Source organism: Procambarus clarkii, chromosome 25 (genome assembly GCF_040958095.1).
Source record: "Procambarus clarkii isolate CNS0578487 chromosome 25, FALCON_Pclarkii_2.0, whole genome shotgun sequence".
Lineage (NCBI taxonomy): Eukaryota > Metazoa > Arthropoda > Malacostraca > Decapoda > Cambaridae > Procambarus > Procambarus clarkii.
The window spans coordinates 30,933,562-30,946,675 of NC_091174.1; the positions used below are offsets into that span (position 1 = coordinate 30,933,562).

The window sequence follows — 13,114 nt, forward strand, 5'->3', positions numbered from 1 at the left end:
AATCGTCTTCTGATCTGCCCCCACCATTCAGTGCAAGAAGCACAAAGATTAGCAAATCTATTTGCTTCAAGAGCCAGCTCCACTCAACGTTCTGAAGCAACTCTGGCTCACCAACAAAGACTTCAAGCAGCAAGATGGAAAAAAGACGATGCTTTAGCCTTACCTGATGAACTAGACCAACCTTTCAATCTGAAAGATCTCAGAAGAGCTTCAAAGAAAACTAAAAACACAGCCTCAAGTGAGGACAAAATCACTTACAACTTTCTTGAATCTCATCAACAGACTATGGGTGACAAGAACTCGACCACTCTCTCTTGGAATATTGCAATTATAATTCCAATTCCCAAATCCAAAGACCCAGGAAATCCAAGACTCATCTCATTAATCTCATCTCGCCTAGCCAAAACTGCAGAAAGAATGGCCCTTAATTGAATTAAATTAAAAGCCAATCCACTGCACCAAAATATGTTTGTATACAGAAAAAGCGTGGGAACCTCGTAGCCTGGTGGATAGCGCGCAGGACTCGTAATTCTGTGGTGCGGGTTCGATTCCCGCACGAGGCAGAAACAAATGGGCAAAGTTTCTTTCACCCTAAATGCCCCTGTTACCTAGCAGTAAATAGGTACCTGGGAGTTAGTCAGCTGTCACGGGCTGCTTCCTGGGGGTGGAGGCCTGGTCGAGGACCGGGCCGCGGGGACACTAAAAGCCCCGAAATCATCTCAAGATAACCTCAAGATAACCACGGAGCCGGTCGGCCGAGCGGACAGCACGCTGGACTTGTGATCCTGTGGTCCTGGGTTCGATCCCAGGCGCCGGCGAGAAACAATGGGCAGAGTTTCTTTCACCCTATGCCCCTGTTACCTAGCAGTAAAATAGGTACCTGGGTGTTAGTCAGCTGTCACGGGCTGCTTCCTGGGGGTGGAGGCCTGGCCGAGGACCGGGCCGCGGGGACACTAAAGCCCCGAAATCATCTCAAGATAACCTCAAGATAACCATAAAATGCCTTACTTGATCCATGATTTGTCATGGATCAAATCCATGGCAAACCAAGAATCCTTATTTTCTGGACAGAGAAAAAGTCTTCGTGCTAGCCAATGAGCCAGCTACACTGTGCTGTCTGGTGGATAAGGAAATCATAGGACATGCTCTTGTCTTTGCAAAGGACCCCCCTCCCCATCCGGCCCGTTGGCGCCGTGAGGGGGGCTCAGTGGACGGCTTCTGGAGTGTGATGCTCCGTGGGACAGTCCTCTGTCCTTTTGTGGCCTTGCACTCCTGCTGCTGTCTTCTCTAATTGTGCCGAATCGCTTTTCCTTTTCCTTTTGTTTCGTTTTTCTTCCCCCTCTTCTCCTATCTGCTTGTCTTTTCCTGCCGACCTTTTGCTTGTTTTGGTTATTCCTTTAGACTTCTTCTATTTTGACGCCCGGGTGCTTGAGGAGGCATACTCTTGCACCCGTAGAACTGCAGTACCCGACGTCTCGAGCGAGGGGAACCTTTTATTGTCAATCCCCCTCTCGTTGCTGAACCCGATCTCGACGGACTGACGGTTCTTAAGGTGGCGCTTGTGGGGCGTATACTCACGACACACCCCTAGGGGGCCCCGGCATGATCAGCAATTGCTTCCTGTTGGGTGTCCTGCCTCTAATTGTGGCTCCATGTTGGGTATGGGGGCACATTCGTGGATAAATTTCTTTCTCTTCGTCTATATGTCGTTGAATGTTTCTGTTGTTCCTTCTCTCGTGGGGCGGGCGACCAAGCCCCCGAGTCGGCCTGTATTGGAAGACCAGGCTCTGTAGCCCCCACTGCATTGGGCCCCGACCTTGCTCTTCCTTTGACCGTCCTGAATTCTTCCCCCAGCTCCCCTCCCTCCTCTGTGGTTGGGTCGAGCCTCAAGCCCCCAGTGGTGACCACTTCGCCCCCTGGTGTGGCTAAGTCTCTCGTTGCGACTACTGCGCCTTTTGACCCCTCTCTCTCTGGGGGTTCTCAACGCCGTCCTCGACTCGACCGCACTCGCTCGATTCCTTCCTGTTCTGATGCCTATCAAGCCTTGCTTGGTCCCGCTTCGTGGGCCAATTACTTTGATCTCCTCCCTCTTGATTCTGCGCCTCCTGACGATTTCTCCCTCCATCGGCATCACGTTGATTCCGTGGATGCGTCTGTTACTTTCAACCCCACTTGTCTCGTTGCTCAACGTGTCATTGCTGCTCCTTCTTAGGATGCAGCTTCCCACTTGGCTGCCTTATCCTGCCTTGGCGAGATCCCTGTTCGGGTCTCGAAGAACATTCGGTTGGATGCCAGTGTTGGCACTATTCTCCTCCCGCCCCATGTTGCAACTGGTGTTCGGAATCTGCAGGACCGCCACGATGACATTCGGCATATCCTTGATGCCCAAGGCCACTCAGTCCTCCAGGTAGACTCGTTTACTCGTCCCCCTCGTGGTCGTCGCCGTCAACCCCTTCGAGTTGTGAAGATCACCTTTGATGGTAGGACCCTTCCATCCTCTGTCATTCTTGCTGGTGCCAGGTGCTCTGTCCAGGAATATATTCCTTCTCCTCGGCTTTGTAACAAGTGCTGGATGTTTGAGCATGGTGCCCTCCGAAGCTCTGGGACTATCTCTCTCTGTCCTTTGTGTGGGGGTGAAGGTCACTCTAAGTCGGAGTGCACTTCTCCCCAAGCTCGCTGCCTCAACTGCGGTGAGGCCCATCCTACCATCTCCCGTGCGTGTGTCCATTACAAGCTTGAGGCAGCCGTCCTCAACTTGAAGCACCGAGAGCGTTTATCTTTTCCCGAGGCGAGGCGCCAGGTTCGCCGGCTCCCGCCTTATGCTAACGTCTCTTGTGCTCGCGTGTTGCGCTCTTCCTCTCCTCGTCCTTCCCACCTTCCTCAGACTCACAACCGTTTCCGGGCCTTGGACCCTGATACGCCCACTTCCCCTTCCTCTGTTCTTTTGAGTTCTGTCCCGAAGGTTCCCCCTCCTGGTCCTCTGTCTGGGATTCCGCTTCTTTCTACCCAGTCTGTCATGTCTCCTGTGTCTTCTTCCTCGTCTCCCTCCGATCCTCCTTCCCATCCTTCTCCTCCATCTATTGACTCTCCCCGCCGCCTGTCGGTGCAGGCGGATGTCCATCGCTCTCCTAACGGCCGTCGAGTGTGCTCTCGTTCAGCTTCTCCTGTTGAGACGCTGGAATCCATTGCCTGGTACGTAATTGCTGGGACACCGGTCTTTTTACGTCAGAAGCGTAAGCTTGGCTCCTCTCCTTCCTCCTCCCCGGCGGGTAAGAAGGCTTCGCTTTCTTCCTCGGCCCCTACTACTGGCTCTATTGCTCCTTCCCCTCCCACTTGAGTGGTTGCGCCCCCTGTTCCTGCTATGGACGTTTCTTTGGCCCCTGCTTCTCACTCGGTTGCTGCCCTTGCTGAGGTGCGCTCCCCTCTTTCTACTCCCCCTCTTCCTGCTGCTGTCCTTGACTGTTCCTCTCCGTTGTCTCCTCCTCTTCCTCCTTCTCTGGACCCGGCCCGCCCACCTCTGGTCTGTTCTCCCGCTTCTTCCCTACGTCTTTGCTCAGTTTACCCATGCCCCCTAACCCTGACTTTGCTGACCCTGATCCCGACCCTGATATTCTTTAACGTGCTATGTTGCTCTTTCGCTTTTGTTTCTTCCTTGTTCTCTGTTGTTGTCCTTTCTCTTCTCGTCGATGTCAATTCTTCACTGGAACGTTCGAGGTTATTACGCCAATTTTCTGTAATTCTAACTTCTAATTTCGCTGTTTTCGCCCCTTTGTATCTGTCTCCAGGAGCCGATGCTTGCTGCTCGTCCTGGTCGTTTTCGTGGCAATTCCTTTCTCTTCCCCCCCCCCTTCCCCCAGCCGTTACTGGGGCTCCTAATTCTTCTGCTCTCTTGATTCGCGATGATGTTCCCTTTGTCTCCTTACTTTTTTCTTCGCCTCATCATTGTTCTGCTACTCGTATCTTTGTGGGGAAATGGTACACAGTTTGTTCCATTTATCTACCCCCGAGTGTCCCGCTTTCTCCTCCTGATTTGAAACACCTCCTGGACTCCTTGCCGGAGACTGTGCTCCTGCTGGGTGATTTCAATTGTCGTCATTCTCTTTGGGGTGATGTTCTGACGAATACCCGAGGTCGCCTTCTTGAGCCGTTTATCCTCTCTTCCTCCCTGTCTCTTCTGAATTCTGGTGAGCCCACTCATTTGGACTCTCGGACTCGCACCCTTTCCTGTCTTGATCTTTCTCTCTGCTCTTCTTCTCTTTACTTAGATTTCACGTGGCAGGTTCTTGCTGACCTCCATGGCAGTGACCATTTCCCCATCCTTGTTTCCTTTTTCTCTTTTCGCCCTTCCCTCTCCTTCCCTAGGTGGCAGTTTGCTACGGCAGACTGGAACCTATTTACCCTCAGTGCTGCTCTCTCTGACCTCTCCCTTCATCCTCTCCCTCATGCTCTCCTTTTTCATAACACTGCCTTCGACGCTGCCCTCGGCTCTATTCCTCGCTCTTCCTCTCGGGGTCCACGGAAGTACGTTCCCTGGTGGAATGCGGACGGTGCTCGGGCTGTCCGCTGTAAGCGTGCAGCCTGGAAGAGGCACCGCCGTCGGCAGACGGCCGATTCTTTTTCTTTTCTTTCGGAAAGTGAGTGCGGCTAAGCGTGAATGTTGGGCATCTTATGTCTCCACAATTACATCCGAAACTCCTCTGCCACAGATCTCGAAGCGTATAAACAAGATAGCGGGTATGTTCGTTCCCGATGTTTCACCGGTCCTTCACCTCCATGATACTCTTGTGGCGGACCCGTTGCAGGTCGGTTCCGTACTGGGTTCCCACTTTTCTTCTGTTAGCTCTGGTCTTCATCTTCCCCAATCTTTCCTTCTTCGTAAACCTGTCCTTGAGTCTCGTCCTTTAGATTTCTGCACTCGTCTTCGGCTTCCCTATAATGATCCCTTCTCTCTCTCTGAACTTCGTTCTGCCCTGGCCCTCTGCGGTTCTACGGCGGCGGGCCCCGATGGTATTCATTATGAGATGCTTCGCCATCTCCCTCCGTGCACGTCTTGGTATTTACTGAGTCTGTATAATCGGATCTGGGAGTCGTCGTCAGTCCCTGAGGACTGGCTGGATGCCGTTGTCCTCCCTGTTCGCAAACCGGGGTCTCTGGGTACTTCCCCTAAGGACTTTCGCCCTATTGCCCTCACAAGTTGTGTCTGCAAACTCTGTGAACGTATGGTTAACGTTCGTCTGATGTAGTTCCTGGAACACCATCACCTCCTCTCCCCTTCTCAATTTGGTTTCCGCAAGTGCCGCAGCACGACAGATGTCCTGGTGAACTTGGAGGTCTATATTCGTACTGCTTTTGCTGCGAAGACCTCCGCTGTTGCCGTCCTTTTTGACCTAGAAATGGCTTACGACACCACTTGGCGGTATCATATTCTATCTCAACTTCATTCTTTTGGCCTTCGTGGTCATCGCCCTCTCTTTCTCCGCAGCTTCCTCTCTCGTCGTTCCTTTTGGGTGCGCCTTGGTACCGCACTCTCTGCCTCTTTTCAGCAATACGAAGGTGTGCCCCAGGGTAGTGTTCTGAGCACTACTCTTTTTCTGGTTGCCCTCAATGGTATTCTTTCCTCTCTTCCTTCAGGTGTCTTCTCCGCTCTCTATGTCGATGATCTTACCCTTTGCTGTCAGGGTGATGATTCGCCTCTCCTTCAGTGCTGGCTTCAACTTGCAATCGATGCTGTGTCATCTTGGGCCACCATCTTTGTTACTGGTAACAAACTACGTACTCTTAAATGTTGTGTTTCCTCGTGGCCGTCCTCCTTCCACCGTAACCGGCGGTGGGAAACAGCTCTGGCGAGGTTGCGTATTGGCCATACTCGCTTAACCCATGGTCAAGTGATAGAGCGCCGCCCTGCTCCTTATTGTCCTAGTTGCATTGTCCCTCTTACGGTCGTGCATGTCCTTCTTGAATGTCCTGACTTCCAGGAAGGGCGTGTGTCTTGCTTTCCGACCGCCCCTCGCGGTCACCTGTCCCTCAATAGAATTCTTGGTGACTCGGATACTTTTGATATCGTTCGCCTTATGCGTTTTTGTTCTCGTATTGGCATCCTTGGTGATATTTAGCGCCCTCTGATTATTTTGCGCGTTTGATGGTGCTACATAACCTTCCCGGTTTGGTGACTTCTTTTGATAATTACTTACTTACTTACCGACCTTGTGACCCAGCCAATTGTTAATGTGTCCCTCGGGTGCTGAACTCTGGTATTGGGATTTTCATTGCTCCGAATGCGAACATTATGCTTGTGACTTTGCCATTCTTTTAAATGTTGTCTCGTCACTGAAAACAAAACGTTGTTCGAACTCAACTTGTTAAAGTTTCTCATGCATATCGCCACAGAATTACTAGCTTTAATTAATGCCTGAACGAGATGGAGCTTGTATGGTGTCATTAGCAAGCGTTTCCTTGTGATCCGCCAAACTGTCGTTGGAGGATTCTAGGTTTCCAGACTTGGTCTTCTTATGGACATTTTGGGGCTTTGCAAAAATGTTTACCGACCGCAGTCGATCATCTCTTCCGATACTGGTGGTCGTCCAGATCCATTTGCTTAGAACAGACAACCTTCCCCTCTGAACGTTTTATGCCATGTCCAAATTTGCATTACAGATGGCGTTTTTTTTAGCGAATTCTCTCACAAATGCACACTGCATAGTCTTATTCAACTGTGTGTGAGCATACTCAAATATTCAAAGTGTCTTTTCTTTTCCGGTGAATGGCATTTCTTTACCTGAAAAGAAGAAAACATCAAGCATAGAAATTAAAGTTGTTTCTACACATGCTGTTTAAATTTTATTTCATTTGAACGAGAATTGATTGAGTAATTCGATTACATAATATCAAATTTTCTGAAACCCCCTGATACAGCATATATATTTATATATGCTCAGGTTAACTGTCCCCCGACATAGTCAATCCAGAGTATTCTTCTTTGTACCGAAAATGTTTTTGTTCTTCGTCAGAGTTTGGAGGAGCAGCTGGGCCATCTTCGGGCTGAGTTCGAGAAGGCGACAGCGGAGAAGATGCGATGTGAGAAGGAGGCCAACAGTACGGCCCACACCATCGCCCTCGCTAACCGCCTGGTCGGGGGACTCTCCTCCGAGAAGATCCGCTGGTCAGAGGCCGTCTCCCAGTAAGTCCTTAGTTTGTGATGTTGTCTGTGTACTTGCTCTCAGATGCACCTCTTCCCATTTAACTCTTAAGCTTTGGCTGAACTGCTTCGTTCTAACTATCTGTCGTTCAGGAAAGACCTACCTAATTCAGGAAAGACCTAAGTAATTCACGAAAGACCTGCATAATTCAATAAGGACCTGGGTAATTCAGTAAAGTCCTGGGAAATTCAGTAAGGACCTGGAAAAATCAGTAAGGACCTGGGTAATTTAAGAAATATCATAATAAATAAGGAAAGACCTCGATAATTCAGGAAAGATCTACCTTATTCAAGTAAGATCTACCTTTTTCTACCTGGATATCAGGAAAAAAACGGGTAATTCAAGAAAGATCTGGATAAATATTGCTTTGGAAATAGGGTAGTTGATCTATTTAAAAAAATATCATGTAACAACATAATTTTCGTGATTGATTGATTATTTCACTTGATTGTTTCAAACGTAGGTTAGTCATATATATGAATGAGTTTGACCTGAAATAAATACCAGCTGCTTCATATGAGCCAATATGCCTCATGCAGTATCCTTAATTGTTGTGAAACCGGCGCTAGTTTGAGTGTTGCATTTTCATTATGTTATCCCCCTCCCAGTTCAGCTCGTTGATGCCGTGAAGGGGGCTTAGTGGGCGGCTACCGGAGTGTGATGCTCCTTGGGACAGTCCTCTGTCCTTTTGTACTCACCTAGTTGTACTCACCTAGTTGTGTTTGCGGGGGTTGAGCTCTGGCTCTTTGGCCCCGCCTGTCAACCTTCAATCAACAGATGTACAGATTCCTGAGCCTATTGGGCTCTATCATATCTACACTTGAAACTGTGTATGGAGTCAGCCTCCACCACATCACTTCCTAATGCATTCCATTTGTCAACCACTCTGACACTAAAAAAGTTTTTTCTAATATCTCTGTGGCTCATTTGGGCACTCAGTTTCCACCTGTGTCCCCTTGTGTGTGTGCCCCTTGTGTTAAATAGCCTGTCTATCTACCCTATCAATTCCCTTCAGAATCTTGAATGTGGTGATCATGTCCCCCATAACTCTTCTGTCTTCCAGCGAAGTGAGGTTTAATTCCCGTAGTCTCTCCTCGTAGCTCATACCTCTCAGCTCGGGTACTAGTCTGGTGGCAAACCTTTGAACCTTTTCCAGTTTAGTCTTATCCTTGACTAGATATGGATTCCATGCTTGGGCTGCATACTCCAGAATTGGCCTGACATATGTGGTATACAAAGTTCTGAATGATTCTTTACACAAGTTTCTGAATGCCGTTCGTATGTTGGCCAGCCTGGCATATGAAGCTGATGTTATCCTCTTGATATGGGCTGCAGGAGACAGGTCTGGCATGATATCAACCCCCAAATCTTTTTCTTTCTCTGACTCCTGAAGAATTTCTTCTCCCAGATGATACCTTGTATCTGGCCTCCTGCTCCCTACACCTATCTTCTTTGTGGCCTTGTGCTCCTGCTGCTGTCTTCTCTAATTGTGCTGAACGACTTTTCCTTTTCCTTATATTTCGTTTTCTCCTCCTCTTCTCCTATCTGCTTGTCGTTTCCTGGCGACCTTTTGCTTGTTTTGGTTATTCCTTTGGACTTCTTCTATTTTGACGCCCGGGTGCTTGAGGAGGCATACTCTTGCACCCGTAGAACTGTAGTGCCCAACGTCGAGAGCGAGGGGAACCTTTTATTGTCAATCCTCCTTTTGTCACTGAACCCGATCTCGACGGACTGACGGTTCTTAAGGTGGCGTTTGTGGGGTGTGTACTCATGACGCACCCCTAAGGGGCCCCGGCATGATCGGCGATAGCTTCTTGTTGGGTGTCCTGCCTCTAATTGTGGCTCCATGGTGGGTGTGGGGGCACATTCGTGAGTGAAAGTGTTTCTTTTCGTGTCTATGTTGCTGAATGCTCCTCTTGTACCTTCTCAGGCTCGTGGGGTGGGCGACCAAGCCCCCGAGTCAGACTGTATTGGAAGACCAGGCTCTGTAGCCTCCGCTGCATTGGTCCCCGACCTTGCTCCTCCTTTGACCCTCCCTTTAAGGGAGCCGAGCGGACAGCATGCTAGACTTGTGATCCTGTGGTCCTGGGTTCGATCCCAGGCGCCGGCAAGAAACAATGGGCAGAGTTTCTTTCACTCTATGCCCCTGTTACCTAGCAGTAAAATAGGTACCTGGGTGTTAGTCAGCTGTCACGGGCTGCTTCCTGGTGGTGGAGGCCTGGTCGAGGACCGGGCCGCGGGGACACTAAAAAGCCCCAAAATTATCTAAAGATAACCTCAAGATAACCTTCTGACTACTCCCCTCGGCTTCCCTCCCTCCTCTGTGGTTGGGTCGAGCCCCAAGCCCCCGGTGGTGACCACCTCGTCCCCTGGCACGGCTCAGTCTCTAGTTGTGACTACTGCGCCTTTTAATCCCTCTCTCTCTGGGGGTTCTCAACGCCGTCCTCGACACGACCGCACTCGCTCGATTCCTTCCTGTTCTGATGCCAATCAAGCCTTGCTTGGTCCCGCTTCGTGGGCCAAATACTTTGATCTACTCCCTCTTGATTCTGCACCTCCTGACGATTTCTCCCTTCATAGGCACTTTGTTGATTCCGTAGATGCCTCTGTCACCTTCAATCCCACCCGTCTCGGTACACGTGTTGATGCTGCTCCTTCTCAGGATGCGGCCTCCCACTTGGCTGCCTTATCCTGCCTTGGCGAGACCCCTGTTCGGGTCTCCAAGAACGCTCGGTTGAATGCCAGTGTTGTTACTATTCTCCTTCCGTCCCATGTTGCAACCAGTGTTCAGAATCTGCAGGGCTGCCACGATGATATTTAGCATATCCTTGAGGCCCAGGGCCATTCTGTTCTCCGGGTAGACACATTTACTCGTGCCCATCGTGGTCGTCGCCGTCAGCCCCTTCGGGTTGTGAAGATTACTTTTGATGGTAGGACCCTTCCGCCCTCTGTCATTCTTGCTGGTGCCAGGTGTTCTGTCCAGGAGTACATTCCTTCTCCTAGGCTTTGTAACAAGTGCTGGAGGTTTGGGCATGGTGCCCTCCGCTGTTCTGGGACTCTCTCTGTCCTTTGTGTGGGGGCGATGGTCACTCTAAGCCGGAGTGCACTTTTCCCCAGTCTTACTACCTCAACTGCGGTGAGGCCCATCCTACCTTCTCCCGTGCGTGTATCCAATACAAACTTGAGGCTGCCATCCTGAACTTAAAGCACTGAGAGCGTTTATCTTTTCCTGAGGCGAGGCGCCAAGTTCGCCAGCTCCCGCCTTATGCTAACGTCTCTTATGCTCGCGTGTTGCGCTCTTCCTCTCCTCGTCCTTCCCATCTTCCTCAGACTCACAATCGTTTCCGGGCCTTGGACCATGATACGCCCACTTCCCCCTCATCTGTTCCTTTGAGTTCTGTCCCGAAGGGTCCCCCTCCTGGTCCTCTGCCTGAGGTTCCCCTTCTTTCTACCCGGTCTGTCATGTCTCCTGTGTCTTCTTCCTCGTCTCCCTCCGATCCTCCTTCCCATCCTTCTCCTCCGTCTGTTGGCTCTCCTCGCCGCCTGTCAGTGCGGGCTGATGTCCATCGCTCTCCTAACAGCCGTTGTGTGTGCTCTCGTTCGGCTTCTCCTGTTGAGACGCTGAAATCCGTTGCCCAGTACGTAGTTGATGGGACACCTGTCTCTTTAAGTCAGAAGTGTAAGCCTGGCTCTTCTTCCTCCTCCCCAGTGGGTAAGAAGGCTTCGCTTTCTTCCTCGGCCCTTACTTCTGACTCTATCGCTCCTTCCCATCCCATTTCGGTGGTTGCGCCCCCTGTTCCTGCTATGGAGGTTTCTTTGGCCCCCTCGCTTCCCTCTCGGTTGCTGCCCTTGCTGAGGTGCGCTAACTTCTTCCTGCTGCTGTCCTTGCCTGCTCCCCTCGGTTGCCTCCTCCTCCTCCTCCTCCGGACCCCGCCCGTCCACCTCTGGTCTGTTCTCCCACTTCCTTCCTTCTGTCTTTGCTCAGTTTGCCCATGCCCCTTAACCCTGACTTTGCTGACCCTGATCTTATCTTCTTTAACGTGCTGTGTTGCTCTTTCGCCGTTGTTTCTTATTTGTTTTCTGTTGTTGTCCTTTCTCTTCTCGTCGATGTCTATTCTTCAATGGAATGTTCGGGGTTATTACGCCAATTTCCTTGAACTCCAACTTCTGATTTCACGGTTTTCGCCCCTTTGTGTCTGTCTCCAGGAGACGATGCTTGGTGCTCGTCCTGGTCGCTTTCGTGGCTATTCCTTTCTCCTCCCCCCCCCCCCCCCCGGCTGTTGCTGGAGCTCCCAACTCTTCTGCTCTCGTGATTCGCTCTGATGTTCCCTTTGTCCCCTTACTTTTCCCTTCGCTTCTCCATTGTTCTCCTGCTCGTATCTTTGTAGGGAAATAGTACACAGTTTGTTCCATTTATCTCCCCCCGAGTGTCCCGCTTTCTCCTCCAGATATGAAACCACCTCCTGGACTCCTTGCCGGAGCCTGTGCTCCTGCTGGGTGATTTCAGTTGTCGTCATTCTTTTTGGGGTGATGTACTGACGAACACCCGAGGTCGCCTTCTTGAGCCGTTTATCCTCTCTTCTTCCCTGTCTCTTCTGAATTCTGGTCAGCCCACTCATTTGTACTCTCGGACTCGCACCCTTTCCTGTCTTGATTTTTCTCTTTGCTCGTTTTCTCTTTACTTAGATTTCACTTGGCAGGTTCTTGATGCCCTCCATGGCAGTGACCATTTCCCCATCCTTGTTACCTTTTTCTCTTTTCACCCTCCCCTCTCCTTCCCTAGGTGGCAGTTTGCTAAACGGACTGGAACCTATTTACCCTCATTGCTGTTCTCTCTGAACTCTCCCTTCTGCCTCTCCCTCGCTCTCTCCTCCTTTTTCATGACACTGTCTTCGACGCTGCCCTCCGCTCTATTCCTCGCTCTTCCTCTCGGGGTCCACGGAAGTGCGTTCCCTGGTGGAATGCAGACTGTGCTCGGGCTGTCCACTGGAATCGTGCAGCCTGGAAGAGACACAGCCGTCGGCAGATGGCCGATTCTTTTCTTTTCTTTTCTACTCTTCGCCGTCTTGATGCTTTGCACCATACTGGGTTGCGCCTCGGTTCTGGTGCTTTTCTTTCGACTCCCGTCTTGTATGTTGACATTGGCTTCCTATCTCTCCAGGACCGCCATGATCGCTACTGCCTCGCTTACAGGATTCTCTTTCCATTCGCATTTCTAATATTTCTCCTCGTGTTGCTCCTTATTAACCCCGTGGAGAGTCTCCCTTCCGCAGTTTTGTACATTCTTGACCCGCATCCTTAAAGCTTTTACCCCTCCTTCGGTTCTAAAACGCCTTTTCCTTGAGCACTTTTCTTCTCACTCCCACTATTCGTTGCCTTGCGGGGTTGAATATAGACACAGTAGGCACTTCTGTATATTTATTGACTGAGACAACAAGGTGTATATCTGGCCAGCCGAGGTCCACCTACTCTGAGTCTGTCGGGAGAACTGAGCCTGCTCGAAGCATAGCTGGTGACTGTCTGTCTGGCATGACGTCAGAGGCCTACTTGCCTTTGATTGGTTGTATCTCAACGGACATACAAATTGAGTATAACACCACTCCGTTTCCGTCTTCACCGATGGGTCTAGGTTGCAGACGGTGTTGGCTACTCTGTTGTTTTTCCTGATCACACTTATATGTGTCGCTTACCTCTGGAGACTAGCATCTTCACAGCGGAGCTTTATGCTATTCTCTATGCTCTTTGTCTCCTGCTCTCTCGTTGTCAATCTTCCTTTGTGGTTGTTGTTGACTCTCGTAGTGCCCTCATGGCTCTCGGGTCCTTTAATCTGGTTCATCCAGTTGTTGTCGAGATCCAGCATTGGCTGTTTCTTGTTCACAGTAAATTTAAGTCGGTTGAGTTTTGTTGGGTTCCCAGCC

The 13,114-nt window shown here is 50.4% G+C and overlaps 1 protein-coding gene across 1 annotated transcript in view; it reads left to right on the forward strand.

Moving 5' to 3' along the window:
* Nucleotides 1-13,114, forward strand: part of LOC138368501 (dynein beta chain, ciliary-like) — a 255,884-nt gene that overhangs the window by 61,253 nt on the left and 181,517 nt on the right. The window contains exon 11 of the mRNA XM_069331025.1: nt 7,008-7,177. Coding sequence (XP_069187126.1) covers nt 7,008-7,177 — 170 coding nt within the window. The remainder of the gene's footprint in view (nt 1-7,007; nt 7,178-13,114) is intronic.